The sequence below is a fragment of the Lissotriton helveticus genome, chromosome 5_1, assembly GCF_964261635.1.
Source record: "Lissotriton helveticus chromosome 5_1, aLisHel1.1, whole genome shotgun sequence".
NCBI classification, from domain to species: Eukaryota; Metazoa; Chordata; class Amphibia; order Caudata; family Salamandridae; genus Lissotriton; species Lissotriton helveticus.
Genome location: NC_136065.1, coordinates 2,006,765,684 through 2,006,790,926, shown reverse-complemented (window position 1 = coordinate 2,006,790,926; position 25,243 = coordinate 2,006,765,684). Strand labels below are relative to the sequence as shown.

Here is a 25,243-nt window from a genome sequence, read left to right as displayed (position 1 = left end):
ACGACATCTTTGGGTATGTGGACCTTGGGGTCTGTAGGGGCAGGAGTGTTCGTGCGCTCGGGGACCCCGAGTTCCTTGTTCTGCTTCCGAATCTCTAGTTCTTTGAGGTTGCGCTCATGTTCGTAGGTTAGCTTCTTCTCTTCTAGCTCTCTCTGCCTTTGTTTCTCTTCTCGCTCCTCTCGGAGCCGTAAGTGTTCCAACGTTATTTTTTGTTCCGCCAATTTGAGCTCTCCATCTAAGCGAAGTCGTGCCAGTTCTAATTCATGGAGCCTGCTTTTTTCCCGTTCCCGGACCTCTTCTGGGGAGAGACCCGATCTTCTTTCTTCCGTCGGCGTGGGGCTTGTTTCGGGTGTCTCGTGGCTTTGTGTTTGGGGTACGGTCGTACCCGTCTCCGCCCAAGATTCCAGGGCTCGTTTGAAGTCCTCTTTCGTGCTCAGTCCTGTGGTTGAAATGCCTAATTCCATGCAAAATTGTTTCAGTTCTCTGTGGTTGTATTCTTCCAGCTTTTCCATCTGGAATTTTTCTGTTGCTCTGCTCTCTTTTGTTGTCATGGTGGTTGTGTGTCGTGGGGCGAGTGACCCTCTGTACGATTATGCGTAGGTTCGGATCGCGCCGCTGGCCACCAATGTTAGACGGGGACCCAGAGGGTCGGCCGAATACTGGGGGAGAGGCCTCCGATGAGGGCCGTCTCCGGTGATCGTACAGACAAGTCACTACCCTCCCCACAGATAGACACCACACCAGGATGAGATCGACACTCTTTATATAGGGTTCTTGCGGCAAGGTTATCAGCGGTACAGGAGATTCAGGACTCGAGGGTCCTCTCAATTCTAGTCTCTGTAGGGAAAGGGGTAGCGGGACAGTCTTGGTACCGGGTCGGTACAGGGGGTGGTAAGAGAGAAGCTCACAATCCTCGAGCTTAGGAGTCTGCAAGGTCGGGCCGCGGCAGCGCCAGCCGGCTAAGATGAAGGTCGACAACGAAGGGGCCGCGGCAGCGCCAGCAGGCCAAGGCGATGGTTCAAGTACAGAGGGCCGTGGCAGCGCCAGCAGGCTAAGGCGATGGTTCAATGGGCAGAGGGCCGCGGCAGCGCCAGCAGGCCAAGGTGGTAGTCCACGTTGCAGAGGGCCGCGGCAGCGCCAGCAGGCCAAGGTGGTAGTTCACGTTGCAGAGGGCCGTGGCAGCGCCAGCAGGCCAAGATGATGGTTTCACGAGGGTGGGCCGCGGCAGCGCCAGCAGGCCAAGATGATGGTTTCACAGGGCAGGGCTGCGGCAGCGCCAGCAGTCCGTCAAGGATGAGTTCTTCTCGGTGTCTCTCGACTCCAGGATACAACTGCCCTCCTGGTCTGGGGCTTCCCCAGTTATAGGTCTGGATACCTTTGATGCCCGGACCCTCGCGCCTTAAGGTCGGGAGGTCCGGAATGAGGGGGTCCCGACACCCAGCAGGGGGTTGGAGCCAGCGCCCAGGGAGGCCGGGGGTGATCGACACCCGGCGGAGGAGAGCCGTTGACGCCTTCTTCTTTCATTGACCTGCCAAGTGGTCTCTTTACCTCCTGTGTGGAGGTTGGTGCCTCGATGTCGGGGCCGGGCCAGGCCCAGGGTTGGGGTCGAGTCGAGGCCATGCGGCCTCGTGCTGTAGTGTCCAAAGATGGCGGCTGGGCCGGGGCCATGGTGCTGACGGGGACCAGGGCCAGCCGGTACGGGAGGGTTCAGGAGCTGGCGTCCCGTTGTGGACGGGTGGTGGGTTGCCGGGGTGGCTCTTGCTGGGGATTCAGGGAGAGCCGGGGTCCGGGCCCCGTTGTGCGGAGGGGGGACGGCCCAGCCACGAGGCCTGTCCAACACTCAAGTATTAAAATCATTCCACAGCCCGTCGCCCCTTGGTTACAGTTCTGTCTCTTGTGCCATGAGGCAACCGAAGCATCTTGCTCCGCTAGATATGACTGAACTAATCCAATAACCTTGACGAGTGCGTTTCACATGCGGCGATCGTTTTAATGTAGAGCTAAAGACCATTGCAATTCATGCGCTTCGATGCGTCCTCGAGGGAATGAAACGCTATATAAATAAAAAAACAAGGCAATGCTTCCAGTATTTCACGTGATGAGTGTTGCAGCCAACTAAACAACAAATTCAAAGTCGACCTACGAAAATGACGGCGAGACTTTATGACAACTGACAGAAAAAAAAATGGTACAAACTGACGAGGACACAGAGGAGCTGCGGGCTCTGCTCCAAGTTTGAGTATCCCTTCTGTCGGAGACCATGGACTGACTCTACTGACGTCGGCAGAACAAGGCCCCTTCCCCCAAAACACACACCTCTTCCCTGAACAGGTGTGGGTGATTCCCGGAGGGCACAGCGCAGCTCGTTACTTTTATTCCAGAAAGACACAGGGAGGAGGGGTGTGCACATGCCTTGCCCGGGGGCCCATATATCAGACCCCAGGGGAGGGTCCTAACTAAACAAACCTTCAACATAAGCCCCGCTTCCCAGAAACGGTGACTACAGCCAGCCACGAGAAGGCAGAATTCACTTTAGTGCCACAGAAAAGTGAATAAAGTGTGACGACTTACCAGGGCCACTTTTTTTTTAATGCACCCCAGGCGTGGACAACCCGCTGCCTGCCCCCTGCCCGGCAGAAAGCACTTCTACCAGCAGATGCGAACATAAAAAAAAAAAAAAACGCCCACGTCCGGCCGCGATAATTGAAGACATATGGCCTTTGGTGCACGTAGCAGACACCAATAGGCCATGGGCGGAGCTACGCGACCGCCAATGGCTTATTGTGTGTTCTGTTTTAAAAGTACACGCACGCAAAGGCCAATGAAACTAGACCTAGGAAATAACACGCACGATCTGCGTGGAATTCCTAGGTCCATTTTCAAAACCCCGAGAAAAGGACTCTAGCTGCGCGACACTGCTGCGCAGTGTACGTTAGGCCCGAGACCTAAAAATGTAAAGTAAACCTTGGCCTTCCTCAACATTAGAAAAGCGGGACGCTGTGCTTAAATAAAAGTGAACTCAAGGCCCCGAGCTACTTTCTACTTTGAAGGTGTCTGAACATCTGGATTATATAGGTATATATCATAATTAGGTGCTTAAGAAACAATACATGCAAACATTTTCGAAGAGGTAGGGGGCGATTTAAAAAACAAATATTGGGAAAATGTATTTCTCCCATTGACTTCTATTGAAGCTGAGACAATTTCAGGCGTGAGACAACCAAAATGCAGCAATTTCTTTGCTTCAAAAATCGTGAGTCCCCCTCCTGAATCAGGTCTTTTGGCGTGTATGCTAAACCCCAGGTTCACACATTCAGTGGAACCTAGCCACCTTCTGCTACTTCAAAGACATGCCACACAATATTCATAATGGGGAGAACACTAGCCCCCAGGCTGTTCTTGTCACATTTGCCTTTGAATAGCTCCTGCAGTGCTGTCTCTTGTTTTGGCTGTAGAGCGAAGACAGAAGATTTGGGCCAGGTTCAGGAAGAAAGAGTTCTGGCAATCTGGTGGTTTCTGGGGTGAAGATTACTTTTGATGTGTTGTAGTCTGAGCTTGGGCATCCTGGGATGGAGGCCAAAGATGGGGGGGGGGCTCTCCACAACAAATCCACAACATTCATATTTGTGGTGCAAGGAACACACTTGCTTTGAAACAAATGAGATTTTGGTAACTCACTAACTGGTTTGACCCTTTTAAATATGCTGCTTTAACCACAAGGTAGAAATGCCTGAAGCAGATGGCCTGAAGCATATCACAATATAAAGAAGGAACATACATATGCCTTGTTTCAGAAATTTGAGAAAAAAAGTATCTGATTTTACTACTCTCTGCTGCCTTTACCAATACTTATTTATCATGTAGTTTTGGTATAACAGTTGATACCTACTTCAGATTTCTTTAGTTTTTTTTCTGGTATTTTAAATTTGCATCTATTTAATAAGATTTGGACCTTTTAAATTCTTTATGTCCCAACAGTATTAATGTGCTGCCTAGCTGTTGCGCGTGTACCGCATGTATGTTTTTGAGTTAAACCATGCTGCTTGAGCAAGCTAGCAAATCAGTGATTTGGGTACTCCTCACAGTTGTAACTCAAACCAAGACATTGACTTCTCTCCCCATACCTTGCCAGTCCGATTTCAAACACTCTTTATCCCCACATCCTTGCATACAACTGACTTAAACCTCCCTTAAACATTTTTATCAAAAGCTATCATGATGAGACTACAGCTATATGTTTTCTTGTATCTAATTACAACCACTGTTTTCAATAGTAGGTGGTTTTCTTTATCCTAATGTCTCTTCAACACTTTAAAGATCTGTTTACACAAATTCCTTTCCAGTTCACCATATATACTTTGAGCCACAATCGATTGCATAAAGCAAGAGATGTGAGTTGCAGTGATATATCAGATTTAAGGGTGGAGCAGATACTTGCTGGAACAATGAGCCCTCTTTTTGGAAAAAAGGGGCCTAACATATTAAGGTTCTCGATTTGTTTGTATAAGTTTAACAGTTCTTGGTGATCCTGGCGTTAATGTGGGATGGTCTTATTTAACATGCTATTCACAATCATGCGTCTGATGCCATTATGCATGTGTATATCTAAAAATGAATAATAAAGGGGTATTAAAAAAGTGATGAAAGTTGCAGAAGAACTCTCCTCTTAATCATGGGGGTTTAAGATGAAGTGCTTTCAATGAGTGTTGCGCCATCTCTCAATCTCAGTAATTCTGTACTCCCGCTCAGAGCCATCATCTTAAGCGCTTCACATTTCACACTCAAAAGCCAGACCTTTTTCCAAACAGTATAGGACTTTACCCATATCCTTGCGACAATGGCATTGTTTCCCGCTGTGGGTATCGGTGGAAAAGGGGAAGGAATTCAGGTTTTTTGGCTCAGCCTTGTTTGTGTGGGAAGAAGTCTGAATCATTATGGGGAGATTTTTGTAATTCCACTAGTAAGTGCTATTTATTGCGGATAAGAGTCGGAACTCGCCAGTAGATCTTTCACAACATTGTGTAGCTTATCCATTGAAGATATGGAGTCCTGATCAGACTGGGAGACGTGCATCAAATGGTAAGGGCTCCAGCCCAAACTGAGCTCTCATGTTATCAATAGGAAATGTGGTTGGTTGGTGCTTAGTCTGAAAGTAGGGAAATGCAAATAGCTCCCGCAAAGCATTGGTGCTGAATCATCATGTTTTTTAAAACAATTATTTCTAGAAAATGCTGCAAAGTCGCTTGGTTCAGCTGAGAAGCAACCTGGAAGACGTGAAGAGATTCGCAACAGATGAGGACAAGAAAAAATCAGAGCTGGAGGTGAGTGGCATTGGAAGTTGGGGGTCCCCGGTAGTGAGAGAAGCAGCCAGAAATAAAAGGGGCATAATCTAGGACTTTCTTGTCATTAGTGACTAATACAGGGGAAGATGATGGATGAGTATATATCCCAGAGTATGACCTACTATAGGAGATAGAGTTTACACATAACGTATCATTACAGTACACCATGATCTTGGAAGAGTTTGGAAACTGACCTTATAATGACAAATGCGCCCAATCTAAATTGGTTGGATGGAGACGCTGATGTTGAGGTCACACATCAGCTGGAGGGAAAGAACAGGCACTTGATTGACTAATCTGCCTAGCACAGAATAGAAATGAAAGGAGGCCATGATGGCTAGCACATGACTTCCATCACAATCCAATTTAACCAAGGGCAAACAAGTGCATTGCAAGGGTGTTGCATATAGTTAATTATTAAGTTTTATTATTGTTAAAAACCTATTACCACTTTCATGAACTAGTAATAGGTTAACGTTTTTGTTTTGAAAATGTTATAGTTATCGATGTTTGGATTTTAAAAAATTTGATGCTTTAATATCTTTGCACCTGTTTGATGAATGCCGGCACACTTTAGCAGACTTTTCCCACCGGTTTAATTGTGGAAGAAGTAACGGTTTTCAGGGTTGTCTGAAGGGAGTGTAATGAGAAAATGGAGGTTCTAAAATATATACTTGTAAATTCGAATATATTAAACATATACTTCTAAATTATGCATTGTGTGAAAGCCAAGAGTTGAATTTTGTTAACATGTTCAGGATTATATATTATGGTGTGCACATGCTTTTTTTGTGCAGGTATGATTTGTCAATATTTTATACGTTTTAATGAATTAAAAGTTAGTACTATTTGTTATTGCAGTATTTTTGTATAAATGCCAGTGTTTCGCCTACCACGGTCATTAGCTGATTAGGTAATCATAAAAAAGTTAAAGGCAGACTTGTTGTTATTTGGTACACTTTCACCATGTTGTGTGTTCTGCCTTCCAATGTAGGTAAGTATTCAAGTCAAGTCAAAAGGGTAAGTTTATTTAGATCGTAATCTTTAAACCAATACATAGCACTTAATTGCATTAAAATATTATCTATCGACATCAATTCATACAAAATTCTCGTTAAAATCTCATTCCTTTAAAAGAAAGGTGTAAATGGTCTTCCCCAAGTCATATACATTTAGAACTGGGTGTACATATTATCGATTCCTCCAAATGATTTTTATCCTGATAAAATTAATAAAACCGATTATCTCTAGACACAATTCTATTTAAAACATTAAAATCTATTTCTGACTTATTATAAAACTCTGTACAACCTTTATAAATTTCCCAAGTGCAATTGCAATATCAATGCTTGGAAGTTCTGTAATTAGCTCAAGTGCTTGTCTCCTACTTCTTATATCATATTTTATAAATATTGGACGCAGCCAAAGTTTACGCTGTTCTAAAATATTTATACAATCCAACAAAAAGTGCACGGTATCCCCTTTTGTACCCAACCTGCATTTACAGTGCCCATTAGGGTCCAACATTTTGGTTTTAAATTCTTTATTTGATATCCATGGATTGATCCCAATGCGTAATCTTAGGATCTCTTGTCTAAACCACGGGTTTGGCAATAGACCCAAGTAAGGGAACCAAGTTTCCTTTGCCCATGCATTCATCATAAATTCCACCGATATTTTCTTACCAAGATATTCCCTATCCATGCTTCTAGTATCAGCTTGTCCATTAATTTTTAGCTCATGTTTTGAGCACTCTATTGTTAAGGATATATCCACTTTTATATTTTCGCAGGCCTGTAGCATTCTCTTCATACACATTTTTGCCCATTTTAGGTTACTTTGTTGTATTTCATTCCGACGCCAATGTGCAAATTTTTGATCATTTTCAAGGCGTTTCCAAAATCTAATTACTGCGCATTGTGCCTGAACCCCCCAAGCAGTTGTCCCTAGCTCTCTTCTTATGGCTTGCACCATTGCCGATGGGGGGAGGGATAAGAGATTTTTCAAGCATTTTCCTTCCTCTAGGTCCCAGACTCCCTTACCGCTCAAATAAAGGATTTATGCTCCATAGAGTACTTGTGGTGGGATCATTGCATTAAAAGCTTTTAATAATGGTCGATGAGACTTATCCCCATAATCCTGATTAACATTTTTAAACCAGCAATTGAAGTTTGTGACTTTGCTTTTTGGGCTTCAAGGTGTGTTTGCCAATTTAATTTTTTATCAAACCACACACCTAGGTATCGGTATTAATTTACAGATTCTAATTTAAGAGCCCCTAAAAACCAATTAAACTTAGTCGCTTTTTTCCCAAAGCACAGGATTTTCGTATTGTCTAGATTTACCTTTAAAAATAACTTTTTACAATATTCATTAAAAGAATTTAGTTTCCTTTGAAGGCCAATTTCTGTTTGATCCACTATTACTAGATCATCTGCGTATAGCAGACACGTCACCTTTTTGCCATTCATTCTTGGACTGGCACTACCCTTCACTTCAAGGCATTTCGGTAATTCTGATAGGAAGATGGAGAATAACTGGGGGGCCAGTACGCAGCCTTGTCTCAGACCGTTTCCAATAGGACTTTTTGGCGTCAGTGACCCCTCAGTATCCCTAATCACTTGAGCCCAATTTTCCCGGTGCAATTCTTTTAGTACCGTCAACAGGTCTCTTGGGATATTTTTCTTTATTAATATCTCCCAGAGACAGTCCCTATCCACAGAATCAAATGCGGCTCGGAAGTCCACAAAGCAACAACAGAGTTTTCCATTTTGCTCAGTCGACTTCCTTACCATTGCCCATAGGGAGAAGCAGTGATCTATCGTTGAATGTCCTTCTCTGAACCCTCCCTGTTCAATCGGTATTATTGAGTCCTCCTCGACCCAGTCATTTAGTCTGTTTAAGACTAGTTTTGAGAAGACCTTTTCTCCTATGTCGAGGAGGTTTATCAATCTATAGTTTTGCGGATCCCCATGGCTACGCTTTTTGTGGATAGGTCTAATTATTGCACCCTTCCAATTTATTGGCATTTTTCCCTCTGTTAAGATTAGTTGGAAAAGGTGGGAAAAAAACTTTGCCCACCATTTTGTTTGGGATTTAAGAATTATAGCTGGGAGGTTATCCGGCCCTGCCGCTCTGGTTCGCTTCAACGTCTTAATTATTTCTGCAACATGGTCTTCTGCAAAGTCTAATTTAAATTCATCTGACATTTCCTGCCAACCTGGGGGTACTGTAGCTCCTAAAACTAATCTAGCTTCATACAGTTCCCTTATGTATTTATCCCAGGCTACCTCGCTTACGACGCAGATCATGTCTCCAGCTGGGGAAGACGATGCTGATTTAATCAATTTCCAAAATTGTCTCAAGTTCTTATCTTCAATTGATTCTAGCAGCTTTCCCCAGCATTTCTCTTTATACTCCCTTTTTGCGTCGAGGATCATCTTTTTAAACTCTACTTTCAGAGAAATAATATAATTTTTCCTCTCTTGGTTGAATTCTTTCTTTTGTTTCCTAGCTAGCTTCTGCCCTTATCTCCCTTTTTTAAATTTGGCAGTCCATTGAAAACCATTTCAGACTGCTGACACGATTTATTGAACCTTTTCTTTTATTCTTTTTAGTTCTATCCTAAGACATTGGACTAATTGGGCTATTTTCTCCTCGTACCATTTTAGTTTTAGCTTCTCGAGATTTACTAATTCTGTCTTTTGTTGGAACGATTTTAACTTTTCCACATACTCTTCGGTTACTCTGGTTGTTGCCCTTTTTGGGTAATCCATTTCTTGGTGAATCGCCTTTTCCCTTGGTTCCACCCTTCCCCATTTTAATCTCACGGATAACAGATTATGGTCACTACCGTCACCGTGAAGTACCTTGAAATCCTGCACTAAGGGGAAGTTCCAAGCTGGCATAAAGACATAGTCAATTGGAGAATTTTGTAATCCTTTTTTAAAAGTCTTCTTTGCAGGGCAGTCTGTTTTAAACCTTCCGTTTAAGCAAAAAAGTCCCTTTTCCCCCAAGTAATTGACCAATTCCCAATCCAGCTTTGAGGGGTCACATGTTGGAAAACTAGCATAGCTTATTCCATAGGTGTCTAATAATTCTGTGTACCAACGGTCGGCCTTCATTGGATATAACTTATGGTTAAAATCCCCTAAAATTAACAATATGTCTGAGGTGTACATTTCAGAAATATCATCTACATCCTGTTTGAAGTTTCCCATCTCTCTTACATAGTCACCCACATTGTACCACTGCATATATATACATTTATGACAATTAACTTTTCATATGTCTTATCCTGGGAGAGATGGTTTATCCTGCACACCAATAACCATTTACACTTTACTTTTAGCAATGTCGCATTTCTTAATATTTTCGTCGCGATAAGCGTCATTATTCCCCCCGAAGGGCGGCCAAATCTTTGTCTCGTTGCCGGTCGATTTAGCTGGTAGTAGCCCTCGAAAATAGGGGTTTCGCCGCATGCCCAGGTCTCTTGTAGGCAGGCAATTGCTACTTCATTTACTCGGTTCTTTATCTGTTCCTTTTTTAAGTCATTCCCTAGCCCATTTACATTCCACGTTAAGAGACTTAGGGCAGGCGGCACCCCTCTCTCCTATTCTATCTCGCTTAACCCACCAGCTACCCCACTTCCATCCAGATCGCACTCATTTGAGTCACCAAGATAACTGCATTGGCTCAAATTGCCCGACCAATCCTCTTTCGCTGTGTTATTTATCACTACCTTTAGTCGGTTACCCCCTTCATCTTTACCCTGATGTAGTCTCACCTGTCTCGTCCTCAGACCTGCATGACAATTTAGGAAGTCCCTTCCTGGTAGTGCATTGCCCCTTAAGTTTTTTTCAGTGATCACCTTTACTCCCTCTTGGAGAATCTCACTGGCTGCCCTCATAATTGCCTTTTTTACCAGATCTGAGTGTAACAATACTTTTGTTATTTCCCTACCTGGCGTACTATCTATGAATCCCACCTGTTTTAGATCTTTTGTATCGATCCCACTCAGGCTTGCACATTTGGAGAAGATCGCCAGGATTTGTGATCTATTTAGGGGTTTTATTTTTCTTGATTTCTTACCCCTTTGGCCTTCTTCAGCTGGTTATAAGTAGACCCATTTATTTTTCCCCTGTTCATATCCTTTCTCTGGGGATGCTATGATTATCTGTCTTTGCCCTTTCTTCCCTGTTGCGCCCATTTCTAGCTCGTGTGACTGAGATGTTTCTTCCAAGTTACGATATCTCAGGGGGGTCTGCATTTGGCTTTTTGGTGAGGTGGTTATTCTCTGACTTATAGGTTTATTCTTTTGTACTATCTCTTTTGGGTTCTTGCTATTCTGACTCTTCTTTTGTGTGTTTTGAACCTTCCTTATCACTTCTATTGCCGAGGGTCTGGTCGGGACAAAGGTCCAAGCCGTAACATTTAGTGTACCTCCAGGTTCCTTTTTCTTCATCTTTTCCTTTGGCGCTACCTGTGTGGCCTGCTTTTTGCCTGCCCTACCTTTGGTGCGGGCTCTTACATGATCACACCTCCCTTCTTACCAACATTGGGCGCCTAGAAATATACACATCATCTGAAGGCTCTACCAATTCACTTCCCAAGCTTTGTTCAATAACTTGGGGAGTTCCTACTGGTCTTATCAAGGTAGTCATTTGTCCTTTAATTCCAGACAACTCATCTTCTATCTTCTTTAGGTATTGCTTTTGAGCATTCAGGACCCCATTGTTCAGTAGTGATACTTCGAGGATCCCTTGCAGAGTTTTCTGTAACATTAATAGTAGGTCCATCATTGAGGTGGTAGGGGCTGCTGAAAGATCAGGATCATGTAGGCTGTTTCTCTCTGGGATTGTTTGGCTTCCGGTTTTTCTAGGGTTCTGCCTATTTGAGTTATTTCCCCTTTCATCACTCAGTAGCACTTGGTTGGAGGTTGCCCCCCAAAAAAAACTTGTCTCAAGGCTTTCTCTTCTCATATGCTCTTCGTTCCCCGAAGCTTGGAGGGAAAACAGTTTTGGGGGTGAAGAGAGCCGAGGTGCCAACAAATTTGAACTCTGACTGTGAAGTGATAAATGTATTAACAGAGGATCCTCCATCTCATCTTCCCGTTCTTTTTCTAGCGCTTCTCTCATGTTTTGATCCACTTGAAGCACGTCATCTGTTTCTCTGTTTGTTGTATCGGAGCTATCCTCCTCTTCCGAGTCCACATTGATTGCAGTTGGATTTTGGACTTTATAGTGTTTACCTAAGAAGTCCTTTACAGGGTTAGAGGGCTCAATGGTCTTTTTTTAGAAGATATTAAGGTGCACCCCTCTTTTGCGTGCGGGCCTTTTTTGATCCTTTTTTGCATTTCCCTTTCTTACGTCTCCCCTCGGAAATGTCCTCATGGGAAATCAGACTCTCTTGGCTCTCTTCCCTTGACCTTGATCCTACCGGTACTTCACTTGTCTCCAGGCTATTATCTTGCGTATCCTTCCGTGCTTTCTGTCTTAATTTAGGGCCCATACCCTTTTATGGGATTATACTGGGGGGATTATTTGCTTTGTCTCTACTAGGCTCCCTGTTTTCTTCTTACTTTACAGTGTGAGTAAGTAATCGCCAGTTAATACTAATATACTCTAGCTTAAAACATACACTCCTGCACACTGCAGCTCACTTACCTCTGTTGTGCACTGTCCACCAGCCTGCCTTGCCGAGGATTAATGATGTTCACTTTTCTCCTCTGGCAGTCTTTTCCGTCTTTTACCCCTAGACAGGAGTATCCAAAAGTTCTTTTTAAGAGGACTAGGCTAGATTTTTGCCTATCCTATTAACTTTTTTTTTTTTGCCGTTCGCCCTGGTTCGGATACTCTCTTCGGGCTGCCCCCCTCAGGCCTATTGGGGCACTCGGGTTACAACTCTATGATGGCCCCCTGGGGTTGCAGCTGGCCGCTACACACGCCCCTCTCAGTCTCCTGGTCGTTGGTTTCTCTGGTCACGACCGGGGGCGCTTGGGGGCTTTTCCGAGCGGCGCGGTCTTTACCCTATCGGGAGGCGCGGGGTGAAGGTAATGATTGAATCCACCGCTTTTTCGCACCGCACTTCGCGGCACAAGCGGCTCGAGCAGACTGAGGGAGATGTACCTCTCAACTCGCCCTCCCCAGCTGTACAGTTCACGGCGTTTGGTGTTTGGCGTTCAGCGCTCGTTTCCCGGGTCTGTTGGGTCCGCGGTGCTTTCGGGCCGTTTGTTCCGGCGTATTCTCCGGCGTATCTTCCGTGTCCTCCATGTGCAGCGTTCGGTTTGCTGGGCTGCGTTCGACTCGGCTCGACTCCGAGCGTCTCTCGTCACTCCTCACACCTCCTCCGACGGCGGTGCTCAGCAAGGCAGGGCGGGGCGTGGCAACAACAGGGCAGTGAGTCTGTCATGGGAGAGGTAAGTATAAGGTTTGGTATTTTTGACCTAATTTTTACCACCTTAGTAAAGTGGTAATAGGTAGAGCAAAATAGTTATACATTTCGAGGTATTTAAAAAAAAAATCTAGAGTAGCACTCGAGTACTGCGTCCCCCCCAAAATATCTTTAAAAGGTTAACGTTTAGGTTTATAACTTTTATACCACTGTACGATAGTGTTTTTTTTTTTAAAGTCGTGCAGTATTTTTTTGTAATTACGGTGCTACTCGTTAGCGCACTTTATTAATAAAATATGTCTTACAGTTAATTTCCTAATTTTTCTTTTTATTGGGTAACAGCGGTACTCTCGCTAAACTCCGTATTTTTTAAGCAACATATACATAAGCTTATAAATATTCTTCCCTACCTAATACCACTTTAATAAAGTGGTAATAGGTATGGGAAAAATACCAAACCTAATACTTGCCTATATTAAATAATATATCGCACACAGGGAAACTCCACGTAAAAAAAAGAATGCTGCTGTTGTAAAGGCAGTCATTCGCCAATCAACTAATGAAATGATATTGCTATATACCTCATGAGTACAGCGGTACTGCAGTGGTCACAGATCTATATCCGCGCAGTCCTGAGTGATGTCACTGACCAGGTCATGAGTGCTGTAATGTGCGAGGTCATAAGTGGCGCAATACCAAACCTAATACTTACCTATATTAAATAATATACCGCACACAGGGAAACTCCACGTAAAAAAAAGAATGCTGCTGTTAACTTTTGTAAAGGCAGTCATTCGCCAATCAACTAATGAAATGATATTGCTATATACCTCATGAGTACAGCAGTACTGCAGTGGTCACAGATCTATATCCGCGCAGTCCTGAGTGATGTCACTGACCAGGTCATGAGTGCTGTAATGTGCGAGGTCATAAGTGGCGCATTGTGGAGGTATAAGTTATAGGTAGGTCAGCTAACTATAACAGCTTTATTTTTCTGGTGTTGCACAAGTGAAATGTGAGCCTAACAATAATACCCCTGTGACCTTTGGTTATTTCAGTGAATTTCTGAGTTTTTTTTAATTCTATTTCCTAACTAGTGGAGAAAGAGGGCGGGCCTCCCTTGAGCTCACAGAAGTTCTGCAGTGTGGAACTTACTGGAGGTAACAGGAGGGTTGTTGGCCAAGGACCCTCTGAAACCAAGGGATGTCACCCCTTAATCAGTAGTATACCAGGAGTCCCGTTTTCAGAGTGGTGGTGATGGAGGCCGGGCCTCAGATGAGCTCTCAGCAATCCTGCAGACTTACTAGAGGTAACAGGAGGGGTTCTTGAACCCCAAGGACCTTCAGCAGGCATGGGGACTTCATTCCCCAACCAGTAGTGCTCCCTCAAGGCCAACCTGAAAATTAAAAAAAAATTAATTGGTTGGGGAGGAGCAGCCCCCACCGTGGTCTCATTTCAGACCTGGTGACCCAATTCCCCAGGGCCTCGCCATTACACTATGGTGAGGGGGGGGGGGTGAGGGGGGGGGGGGGGGGGGTCACACAGCTCCAAACCAGGCCCATTTCAGCCACAGGAACCCCATCGCCCGGGGCCGGTCCTCTTTATTCTGGTTGTCCCCAGGGCACCCAGTGACCTCTGTTGGGGACCGCGGGCGAAGCCTAAGGCCCCTGCGGTGCCTGCCGGATCCCCGCCTCTTGTGGAGCCAGCATTACCCTGACAGACAGTGGGCTGCTGAAAGGCAGCTCTCTGTCTGTCAGAGCAAATGTTTTCATTTGTTTCACTGGATGTATATTTGCAGTGAAACAGGTGAAAACACTGCTTTCTGCAAGTCTGAGCTGTTTGACAGCTCCGGCTTGCAGAAAGCGAAGTTATGTTTGCTTTTGCTTGGAGGGAGCTGTCAGCAAACCGCTACCTCATGAGTGCGGGTACCTCAGGAGGAAGTAGGAGCCGCCCCCGGGAGTCTGCGACTGACCCCCTACATTAATGTATTTTAGCCCAGGGAGGTGGTGGTTCCTGGTGGTGTGGGGGGAGGTGGCGGTGCTGCGTGCCTCCCCCTCCTTATTTTTGATAAACTGCCCCTGGAGGTGGTGGTCCCGTGACTGTGAAGGGGGGCACCCGGCCCTTGGGGATTCATTTTATAATTAGCCTTGGGTAGGGGCTGCGGGGGAGGCCAAACGGACCTCTGCATTATTTTAGTATGATTTGCCCGGGATGGGTAGCAGCAGGGCATGGTGGTCCTTGTGACTGTGAAGGGGGCACCCGGCCTTTGGGGATTCATTTTATGATTAGCCTTGGGTAAGGACTGCGGTGGAGGCCATAAGGACCCCTGCATTATTTTAGTATGATTTGCCCGGGGGAGGTAGCAGCAGGGCATGAATGGGCCTAGCGGGCCCACCCACATACATATTGTTAAGTCCCCCGGGGAGGTGGCGGTGCCCGGGGCTGCAGGGCATGTGGACTCATGGCCAGCGCATTAGTTTATAAACATTTGCCCCGGGGAGGTAGCGGTACTCCAGGGTGCAGGGGTACCATGTGGGTGTCCCCCTCATACATAAAAACCAATGCCCCGGGGAGGTAGCAGTTCTCAAGGCTTTCATAAACCCTAGGAAGGGGGCCCAAAGGACCCCTCCTCCTGTTTCACAAGCAATGGACCTGGCCCACCTTGGGGTTAATTAAGAACAAGAATGAGATTGTTTTTTCTAAAATGCATTTTTGGCCTTTCTGGGCCCCTCTGGGACCCCAGGACCAACTTTAGGCCAGGGTATGTTCCTACTCTGCCCCCTTTTCTTTTTTTCCTGGTTGAAGTGTTAGCAGCCAATCAGAGCTTTGCAATTCCCCTTAGGGACTCGTTATTTTTCACGAAGCCCTCACACCCACAGATTTTGCTGGTTTTATATTGTTAAATTTCTCAAAAACTACTGAACTGATTTACACCAAATAACAAAACTCACAATCTGAGTAACCAAATCTACCTTTCTGCCAAATTTAGTGTAATTCTGTCCACCAGTTCGGGCTGCAGGCGCATCTAAAGGTGCTATGGGAATTAACATGGTAACCCCACTTTTTTTTGACACACCTTGTTCTCAGCCCCAGATTTTGACAGATCACCCAAAATACTTTTTTGGGGTAAATATGGTGAAGATTCGTCAACTGGAACCAAAGTTCTAGGCTAGTCAAAAAAATGCTTTTCCTATGGAAACATGGTCCTAACTAGAACTAGAACCACCAGTAGGTAATATATGTATCTCTATCTGGTGTATGTAAGGCAGGGGAGGCAATGCTGGGTACCACTGTGCATCGTTATTCCTGTTAAATAACATTGGCTGGGCCATTACAGGAAGTGGGCACAATTCCTGAGAGCCCCAGCGTACTACAAAGAGAGAAGCGGAATGTGATAACCATAGCCCAGCCTCCACCTATTGCTTAATTTTTGTTTCTTCAGTCTGACAATGTCATGGGTTCTTGTGAGTCAGTATCTGTCTAAGATGGTTAATTTCTGTACCAGGTACTCTGGGGTGGGGGTATTGGGGGGCTGCTGGGTGCCTTTTTAGGTGATGGAACTAACCTTAAAGTTGCGACAGAGCCAGTGTTTTTTAAGGTTGAGTTGAGCTGATATGGACAAATTTCTTCAGGCATTTGGGGCCAGATGTAGGTCGGTTGGTAACGGCTGAAAATCTGTATTTTCGGCCGTTACCGACCGGTATTCCAGAAATGGTATGTAGGGCCCTTAATTTTACCGATTCTGTAAAATACCGAATCGGTATTTTTACCGATTCGGTAAATTTGAGATGTAGGTGGGACTCACAAGCCTTACAAAATCGGTATTTTACCATCAAATCCAATTTGATGGTAAAATGCATGCACACCTCTGCCATATGACAGGCAGACCTGCCCTTGGGGCATGTATGCCTGCCACATGGCACCCGAGCCTGTTTTGGGGGGGCCAGAGGGTGTCAAAGTGACACCCCCTGCACCCTTGCTAAAATCGGTAATTACCGATTCTGTAATTACAGAATCGGTATTGCCCATTGATTCCTATGGGCTGTGGAAATACCGATTCGGTATTTCCAGATTCGGTAAATACCGAATCTTAAAGATTCGGTATTTACACATCTGGAAATACCTACATCTCCCCCCTTCATATTTACCACTTCTTAAATACCGAATCGGTAAAATTCGGTATTTAAGAAGTGGTAAATAAGAATTACCTACATCGGGCCCTTAATGGGGTGTGCTGGAAGGATGCCTTTCCATGGGGACCTTGGGGAGGGGGAGAGGAGCAGCGTAATATAGAGAAGAACTTAAAATAGGGAATTGCTGCTACAGAGATGACAAAAAAGGAAGACTAGGCATATACCCACACTGGAGAAGAAGAGAGTCTTTCCTTGGCTACAAAGAATTCACCTTTTGCAAACTTGATTACCATCGAATTACAGACTAAGAAGTGTAAAAATGAAAAAAATCAAGGCAGTGGACCTTTTCCATCTATGCACCCATGAAGTGGAACAACACCCCTATATCCATCAGTACCTCCGCATAGTGCTTCAATTTAAGAATAAGGTTAAGGACTCTCCTCTTTAACCCCTTCAGTGCTGGCCGTCGTGTGCACTACCTCGGTAGTGCTGCGCACTTCCGCTGAACGTTCCGGCCCCGCCCGCGCAATAGAACGTTCCGCACCAGTGCGGAACGTTCAGCGCAGCGGAGGGGTTAAAGAAAAGTACATCTCAATTAACCATCTAGTGATGCAGCGCTACTCCGGAAATAATTTCTAAAATCATATCACCTTTTCCTGAATCACCAAATCATACATTTTTTACTCATCAGTGGGGCCCATATCACTGAGAGGTACTCACAAAACACTTCTGATTCTCCATTTATCTAATTCTTATTAAAGCAAATTTTGCATGTCTAACAGTTTATTCACTTTGTTTATTTTTTTGTTTCAAAAGAATAACTTTTTAAAGAAGACATTTTTTTATCTCAAACTGATTTTTCATTTATTTCAGAAATCCAGAAAATAGGCATTATTATTTAGAATCAGAACGCAAATATTAGCAATAGACAGATAGTTCCCAAAATTCATTTTCTCCTAACTTTCCCTAACTAAAACCCTCATCTAAAGCTCATTTCTCATTCAAAGAAAATAGAAAATTATTCAAAGTCTTACATCTCAGGAAAAATCAGCATTCCGGCACCATCTCTGGAGGAAATCGGAAAGGATTTTTTTCTTAAGTAAAACCAGCACTTTTTATACCTTTTTCACAAACTTTATCTATCTCCAAAAGTAACTTTCAGCATAAACTCGAGTTCTGATTGGACAATTTGGGGGTGGATGAGCATCACCTCATCATAACAATATTAATTTCTATTATGTCAGCTACATTTTTAAAGAGTTCTTTGTTCAAGAAATGTCCGGCCTTGTCACGTTCTCAACTAGTAACTCTGTGGATTTTTCTCACATTCAGTAGCCCTTGCGCTCATCCTTTTTGGCAGTCATCAGGACTTCCAGGGCACACTGTCCTTGAACTGGGTTCCGCTCAAACAGAAGCAACTCCCATTCAAACTCGGACTTGGGCTGCGCATGCTCAGTTCATCTTCTATTCGCAGTTTAAGAAAACAGCCATGTTTTCACTAGGCCTCACAGGCCAGAATGGGAACTATCATAGAAACAAACACAAATGAATGTTAATTTTCGAAATATAACCCTTCTGTTTACCTCCCCCCTTACTAAGGTTTCCCTATTCGTTGTTACCTAGCAAAATAAGCAACATTTATGCATATTATGCTCACCTGTCTCCAACCTCCAGCCACAAATACGTAAACAAAAAGCACATTTATGCTGCATTTCTTTATTTCAAAGCTGCTTATTAGTTCAGGACATGACAGAATCACATAATTAGTTATTTTTGATTGCAACATAAGCAAAATTAGTTTCCCACGTGTATTCGTGTAGGTGCAAATTTTATTCTATGTTGGTTAATTTCACACATCACTCAATTAGTTCAAGTTATGGTTATGGAAGTGTGACTTTACGAGGGGTATACAAAATTGTGTTTCTCCACCTCGCTCCATCACTACAACCCAGCAACCTCTCCTATTAGTTGTTAATTTTATGCAGAACTGTCCCCAAGTGAAGTGCTATGCTCCAGTTTGCCTGTGTTTGGGGCACAGAAATACCATATACACGTTTCCTCATGATTAGAGTATTGTTTCGTATTGCAGTGGGGGCAGAAGCCAGGGGAGCTATTTCCTTTATCTGATGAACATGTTTCAGTCTTAAGATGTGAGGTCACCTGTGAAGTAACCAATTACATCATTTGTGAGGGCACGTGCCACATCAGAGCTATGAGCTGTGTAATGTCATGAGTGAATTACTACTGACTTCTTTATGTTTAAGAAATCTGTTGATACTTTCATCAACTTGAACTAATGTCCACCTGTTTTTTTTAGGGTGAATATCTGAGCCAAGCTGAAAAAATCACAAGAACCTTTGAAGATCTGCAGCAGTTTCTAGAGCAAGAAAAGAAAAACATACTTGGCAAGCTGGAGACGGAACAGACCGAGCATCTACAGAAGATTTCCCTGAAAATTACTGACCTGGAGAAACAGAATGCCTGCCTCAAGAATCTGATCGAAGAGCTTGAGGGAGTGTGTCATCAGCAGGATGTGGAGTTATTGACGGTGAGGGAGTGTGAGGGTTTACAAATGTAAACATCTGTAAGAGCTGCATACCCTACTCAGGAACCTAATCCAGCTAGAGAATTGTTGGTAGCAAGATATGGAGGTCCTGAAGGTAACTAGGTTAGAAATCTACAGCAGCATGACTTACCCATGCCCCAGTGCCATGGAGGGAAGTGTGGGAGCAAGCTATGGAGTTAAGGATGGCGAAAGGGCCCCAAAATCTACAGATCAAGAATAGCTGCTTTATAGCTCAAAGTGAAGGGTGTGCCTTTCCATTCCACACAGCAACACTATGTCACGTGATAAAGGAAAGAGAGTCGGTTGATGTCGAGGATAGATCATATTTAAGCTGCAGAGATTCTAGAGTCTGAACTCGATAGTCCGTATTGGAACTATAGCAAGCTGCTTGCCTTTAGTCAATGTGGCCAGCCTTGATTTGACATTGGCTTCTTTTAGGACTGCTCATCTCAGAAGCATTGTAGACCACGTTAGTATGTGTATTATGTACACATACCAGTTATAATTGCCTAGTCCATCTGTGTCCATATTTAGCCATGTCTTTTATCCCATCTTTCCTACCACTACCTTTCTTCCCCCACAGGTTTATCCTCCCCATTCACTCCTTCACTCTCCAGCCTCACAGCGATTTGTGCACGCACACTTTACACTAACAAGTGTTTTCCCCCTATTGTTTTCCAACACTGGGAAGAAAATAATACAAAGAAATGCGCAGGCTGCAAGACCTGCTGCTGCATTATTCCCAAGCGGGTGCGTTTGCCAACCACTTACCAATAAACTTCTCTTGTCTGCTTGACAGTACATGGAGAAAAAACAAGATTTGTCAAAGCCAATAGGTCGCGCTATGCAAGAGCTATTGACTTTTTCAATGTGTTTTAGCCATGATGTACACCAATGTGGCTGCTGTTCAATATGACTAGTGGTGTAGAGAAGGGTGTTGTGGAATGTCTTGGAGTGAAGTAGAGGGAGTAGAGTGGAAGTGAATAGAGTGGAGGGGGTAGAGTGGAGTAGAGTGTAATACAGTGGAATGGAGAAGAGTGGAGTAGAGTGGAGTGATATAGAGTGATATAGAGTGGAGTAGAGTGCTTTGGAGTGGCGTAGAGTCACAGGGAGACAGGGAGTGTGTCATGGAGTAGAGTATAGTAAAGTGGCATGGAGTGGCATAGAGGGAGTTATGTAGAGTGGAGTGGCATGTTGCACAGTGAAGTGGAGTGTCGTGGCATAGAGTATCGTGTAGTATAGTAAAGTTTTGTAGAGTGGAGTGGTGTAGAGCTTATTGCCATTACAGGAAACACATTTTCAATTGAAATGACTATTGTATTTGCACAGACATTCATTTTAAAGTATACCGTGCACTAAAGATAATCCCTACTGTATTGATTTGATCTGATCGGATTAAAATAAATTCTTCTCAGCCTCCTAGTGGTGTTGCTGGGCGGGTTGGCAGAAAAACAATTAAATTGATTCCTGCCATAGCCAGCCTTTGCCCACTGGATCCTCCCAATCCTAAACCAACTTTAAAACCTTACCTAAGAACTCCCTAAATTTGTCCAGGGCACACAGAAATGAAAGACACTGCCATTCAGCAAGAAGTTCCTGACCCTCAGTCTGTGCAGAGGTACTTGATTGCTGCTGAGAAGTGCCAGTACTCGCCCATTAAAAGCATTGTAGCAGTGCTGAGAATTGCTAGCGCAAATACTCAGTACCAGCTATGCCTGCCTATATAAAGCAGTGTCCACAATGGAATCCAGACTTGTGGGAATGTTACAGGGGGGTCCTACTATTGATAGTGGGCCTGTAGGCACTGCTTTTCGCTGCCATGGGACATACCTGTTATTCTGCCGGCACCCTGGAATTAGGGCTGCCTCCCAGTACCGGTCATTCCAGGGGCTATTGTAGGCATGGGTAGGACGGATGACTGGTATTATTTCGCGCCAATCGTAATTAGGGACAGAATGCTCTGTGGCCTATATAGGCTGCCATAGTTCCTTCTACAAGCAAAGAAATGCCATCCCCTTAAAGTGTTAGTCTCCAACCGTACCACAGGGAAAGTTGCTGCTGAGAGGACACGTCTTGATAGACCTCTTCATTTCTTTGGACGTTCATTGACTGAAGATACAGCCCACCAGCATCCCCGTATCTACTCCCGTCCTACCCCGTCCATTCTTTACTATCCTTCCAAAGCTTGCTCCCCGCTTGCCATTCTAGATCAGGCCTAATGTTGCAACGTCCTGTCAAAACGTTTCATGTTTCCTGAAAGCAGTGTGCTGAGAACTCATAATGCTGAACAGTAGTCTCCGCTTGATCCCTCAATCCTTTCATTTTACATGCATACACGTTCGCTAGTGGTCACGTTGCCCAGGTCCACGTATGAGGTGCTCCTTTAGTCCTAGTCTTAGCTCTGTGTTGTGGACTTGTTGGTCCAGTTTTATAGAGGATAAAACCGGGCAACAGTTCTCATGATGAAAACACCTGGTCTTGGTGAGCTTCTCGTGAAACTTGGGAGCCCTTAAACTGGCACTTCTGTTATGTCTTTTTTCAGAGAAGCCTTCAGTGGAGAGGCCAATAATTTTAAGGGAAGGAAGTCTCAGCGCCCCTTTAACCAGTCTAACCAATGCCGATGGGTAGCGTGAGCAGGTCCTATACTCCAAAAGTACATGATGACTTGATGTCACCAGAAACCCCATGTTCCAGAATTGGAGTTTTATTTTAGAAGTAATTTTCTCAGTTGTGTTAGGCTAGTTAGATCAGTTAAAATTAACCAAAAATACAATTCCCAGGATACACTAGGTTGATATAGAAAAGGACAGAGTTAGACTATGGAGACATCTGGTAGCTTTACATACTCCAGTCTCTGTGCTGCTCAAACGCAACATTTGAGCCACAAGTCTATATATTTTTCCCTTTGTGTGTTTTTTCTCGTGTGCAGAATGCTCGCTACTCACCTGCGAGTCATTTCCTTTCCTTGGGACCTAGCACCTCTCTTGTTCAATATTTCTTCTAGGCGCAGGCTCCCTGGAGCCCCAGACTGTGCTCTTCTCTGAGTTCTGCTCTCCATTTTTCGGGCTGGCCACTCACCCTTTTTATTCCGTGCCCGTGGGGCTGGCTAATGTGGGAGCCCTGTCTGAACTGCCTCTGACAAGCTTCAGTGTGAGAGGGATTAGCCAGGGTCAAGAACAAGCCCCGAGCAAGAGGGGGGAGAGAGCAAAGGGGAGAAAGTGAGGGAGGCAAGGGAAGGGAAGGGGAGGGGAAAACCGGGGATAAAGGATAAGAGAAAGGATGGATACCGAGAAAGGTTCCGAAGTCAGCAAAGGAATGAAAGTGGCGGGGGGGCGACCAACGTGGATGGAGGAGAGGATATGTACTGAAAGAAGAAATTAAACCATAAAGCACGGGGAGAATGAGGGTGAAAGAGGCAGAGATAAAGTAGTTCTGTTCTCTTATCTGCCCCTATTCAAAGATAATGGTGAAGGTTTTGCCTCTTGCCCTGTCACGTCACACAGCGCCAGACTATATCATACAAACTGACTGGGCTCCGGTTAGGCTGTCTTGTCTCGGTAGTAGCCATTGCGCACTACCTCAATGTGACGTCAGGCCTGAGAGCCGCGCTGTAGGAATCAAGACTTGATACATTGCAGCAGTAAGCCGTGAGCCCCAAGCCTGAGGGAGCGGTGCGCTCACACTATGTGCTGCCATATTCCACGCAGCGCTTCAGTGATAGCTGAGACACTATGCATATGCGTGACATTGCATTTCAGTGCAGTGATGTGGAGCACCATACTGAAATGCTTTAGTCTAACGCCTGATGTGTGGCAGGACAGCAGCTGCTCCATTGTGGCTTTACCCATGCCTAGCGTTGGTTTGCAACAAGGTGTGCAAATGTTAATATACCAGTATTTTTGAGGAAGACTGGGAGGAGGGAGCGAAAACCCACGGATCTTTGAGCACGGCAGGTGTTTTGACATTCCCATATCCTAGATACTTTTGATCTCCAGACTGATCATTTCTGGGCAGTGTAGTACTTTCCTGTTTTAAAGTTAAAAGGGAAATCATTTTGTAAAGTGCTCTTCATAAGTGCATTGCGTGACGCCACTTCAAATATACCAAACAAGGAGGAAGAGAGTCACTGCTTGTTGAGTTTTAATAAGAATCATTGGACTCGCGGGCACAAAATAAACTTCACTTCGTTTCTACTAGTCATACTTTAGAATGTTATCAATCTGGTCAACTACACCTAGACTCTATATATGGATTGACACTGACTTGTTCCCTCTGTTTTTGTCTTCCTCACTCTAGAATGTGCGGTACGTCTTGTACAGGTATGGTTGTTTTCTCAGGTAAGGTCTCGTAAAACACACACCATTCTCAGATTTTTATGTTCCCCGGGTCAGTTGTAGCCCACTTTACTCTAAGATGTCCTTTTTATGTACTTTAGATTTGATAATGTTACCGACCCAAGGTCAGATGATCACCTCCTCCTATTTTTCTACCTCATCTGACTTATTAATATGAAAGTCCTGAGCTCCTTTATTAAATACTAAGGGACCAAGAATTGTACTCCGTTGCCCTGTCGAAGGACGGTCTGACCACCAAATAATTAACAATGCCCTTTGTTGTTAACCAAAACTTAGGTGTGATCAAAGGCATACAATAGAAGGTTGACCACATTTTTCAAGATCAAATAAAAACTGTTTGTTTATTTATTTGATAGATTTACATTCTTCTATAGCACAGATTTACCAGGGAGTGCGAACGTGCATTATATCAAACTAACAGTTCCAGTAAGAGAGTTAACCTTTTTTACAAATAACTTTTCAAAGTGAAACACATCCAAATTATAATTTGATTAATGCAATGTAGAAAAATTAAGGTCGCAAGAAGTTCCGGGAGTTTGGAGTTGGGAAGGGACCTTCGGATGGTCAGGAGAAGGAAGAGTGACTTGAGTGGTATCACCAAAACAATAAGGACAGAAACTTGAATCTCCGCGAACAGTTCTTAACCAGTGCAATTCTTAAAGTGCTTCCATCCAAACACTCTTCTTTAATGGCTTGTCTTTGACTACCTTACAAAGGTGGTTTTCTGAGACTCATTGCTATGTAACTATATTTTTGTATTGTAGGAGACATTTCCTGTTAACCATTTACATGTCACTCAAGCACATTTAATTTTCTGCTTCTCTGTAAATTGCCATCATTTAAAAATAGCAATTTTTTAAATCATGCTTTATCAGTCTCATCTGTTACTTTCTGCCTCCTTGGACCCTAAATAAAGTAACTATGCATTTAGTGTACATTTTCTTAATGGGGACAGTGTAGCTACTCTCCAAAGAGCATAGATCTAGAAAAACCTAGTTTGCCAGTCAGCAGACCGGTAGCAAGCACAGGGTTTGATCCTCAAAAAATCATGTATAACATTTCAGAAATCTGCCCCGTAGGGTTACTACAATAGGTGCAAATTTGACATTTTAGTAATTCACAAATTCCAAAGAATCCAATGATCCCTCCAAGATAACTAAAATAATTTTAGGCTTCTCCAAGTACTCACAAATACAACATTTCTGCAGGCCGGTTTGCAGAGGTATAACATTTTGTCTACGTAAACAAAAATCAACTATTCATCAGCCTATTTAACTTGTTTTTCCCTTTTTAATTCCACTTTTCTCTTATAAAGAATCTTCTTCCCCAATGACTCACCCTTTTAAAACTGTTAGTCCAAACCTCTTTCGCCCTCTCAGAGGTATGTAAATACCCCCTACGTTATGAGTTTAGACTACTTTCGTATGCTGTCCCACCTAGAAACATCCACAATCC

The 25,243-nt window shown here is 44.1% G+C and overlaps 1 protein-coding gene across 2 annotated transcripts in view; it reads left to right on the top strand.

Moving 5' to 3' along the window:
* The window catches only part of LOC144756169 (E3 ubiquitin-protein ligase TRIM39-like), a 113,719-nt gene that overhangs the window by 51,227 nt on the left and 37,249 nt on the right, over window positions 1-25,243 (top strand). The window contains exons 2-4 of one of the 2 annotated variants that reach the window (XM_078645749.1): window positions 5,226-5,321; window positions 19,185-19,415; window positions 23,730-23,752. In XM_078645749.1, the coding sequence (XP_078501875.1) occupies window positions 5,226-5,321; window positions 19,185-19,415; window positions 23,730-23,752 (350 nt within the window). The remainder of the gene's footprint in view (window positions 1-5,225; window positions 5,322-19,184; window positions 19,416-23,729; window positions 23,753-25,243) is intronic. The other variant, XM_078645750.1, reaches the window with a different exon arrangement.